The 1,586-nt window shown below is 40.6% G+C and overlaps 1 protein-coding gene across 1 annotated transcript; it reads left to right on the top strand.

The window, feature by feature from the left end:
- Window positions 1–731: 731 nt before the first annotated feature.
- LOC138297153 (uncharacterized) lies at window positions 732–1,205 on the top strand. The gene has a single exon (XM_069236643.1). The coding sequence runs from the start codon at window positions 732–734 to the stop codon at window positions 1,203–1,205; it is 474 nt and encodes a 157-aa protein (XP_069092744.1).
- The last annotated feature ends 381 nt before the right edge of the window (window positions 1,206–1,586 follow it).

Here is a 1,586-nt window from a genome sequence, read left to right as displayed (position 1 = left end):
TACTGTCGGAAGCATTGTTATGGTCCTCAACAGATAAGTAGTGCACTATCTCCCACTCAAGTTTTAGCTACTAAATCTAATGTGGTTTGTGCTCTAGAAAAGGCTGTCATTCCCCAAGAATATAAAGAATTGGCTGCAGTGTTTGACCAAGCGGAGGCAGAGAAGCTACCTCCCCACAGATCTTATGATTGCAGGATCGAACTTGAACCAGGTGCGAATCTACCTTGCAGTAGAATCTATGCCCTTACTGAAAAGGAGAACAAGTTCCTAGAAGAATATTTGGAAAAATATTTGGCAAACTGTTTTATTCGTCCCTCTCAATCCCTAGTGTCCTCCCCCCTTTTTTTGTCCCGAAGAAGAAGAATGAAGAGTCAAGAACTTGTATCGATTATAGAGCGTTAAATAAAGTTACGGTGAAGAATCGATATCCCATGCCCTTGATTTCAGTACTGCTAGATCAGGTAAAAGACGAAAAAATCGACACCAAATTAGATCTTCGCGGAGCGTACCATTTAATTCGAGTTGCTAAGGAAGACGAATGGAAAACGTCCTTCCGCACCCGGTTTGGTCTATACGAGTACCAAGTGATGCCTTATGGGCTATGTAACGTGCCGGCCGCTTTCCAGTGCTTTGTGAACGATGTTCTGAGAGAGTTTTTAGATCAATTTGTAGTAGTCTACACTTATGATATTTTAATCTTGTCCCAGAATTTGTGAGACCATGTAGATCACATGAGAGCAGTTCTGAAGAAATTGTTGGAAAATAATCTACATGTGAAGTTGGAAAGGTGTGCCTTTCATGCAAAGGAAGTAGAATTCTTGGGATTCGTCTTATCAGAAAATGGAGTTTTCATGGATCCTGCTAAAATTCAAAGAATCCCGAATTGGCCTTCTCCTAAAACGGTGAAGGAGGTGCAAAGTTTTATTGGCTTTGCCAATTTTTACCACCAATTTATAAAAGAGTTTTCTAAAGAGGTGGTCCCTATTACAAAACCTTTGAGAAAAGGAGTATCCTTCCATTGGTCAACTGATGCTGAAGAATCTTTTGAGTTCCTCAAAAGAGCCTTTACGACAGTCCTGATCCTTCTCCATCCAAACCCTGAGGAGCCATTTTTTGTGGAAGCTGGTGCCTCCAACCAAGCGATTGGTGGTGTATTGTCTCAGAGGCACAAGGAAACAGGTCAGCTTCACCCAGTGGCATTTTGATCCAGGAAATTAACTCCTCCTGAAAGAAATTATCCAACTGCTTACAAAGAGCTATTGGCAATGAAGGATGCCTTTCACGAATGGCAGCATTATTTATTAGGGGCTCGTCATGTAGTCACTGTGTTCACCGAACATATAAATCTTCAGTTTTTAAAGTCTGTTAAGATATTAACTCCAAGGCAATTGAGATGGTCCTTGTTCTTTGCAGATTTTAATTTTACCATTACCTATCGACATAGTTCTGCCAATGGCAAGGCAGATGCGTTATCAAGAATGAATAATATACCTGGAGCCGGAGAAGCTGAAAAGATTCCAGTTATTCCAGCAGACAAGTTTGTTTGTACCTTACAATTTTCCAAACTAAAAAGGAAGGTTTGAGAA

Source organism: Pleurodeles waltl, chromosome 5 (genome assembly GCF_031143425.1).
Source record: "Pleurodeles waltl isolate 20211129_DDA chromosome 5, aPleWal1.hap1.20221129, whole genome shotgun sequence".
NCBI lineage: Eukaryota > Metazoa > Chordata > Amphibia > Caudata > Salamandridae > Pleurodeles > Pleurodeles waltl.
This window is presented reverse-complemented; position numbering and strand designations above follow the sequence as displayed.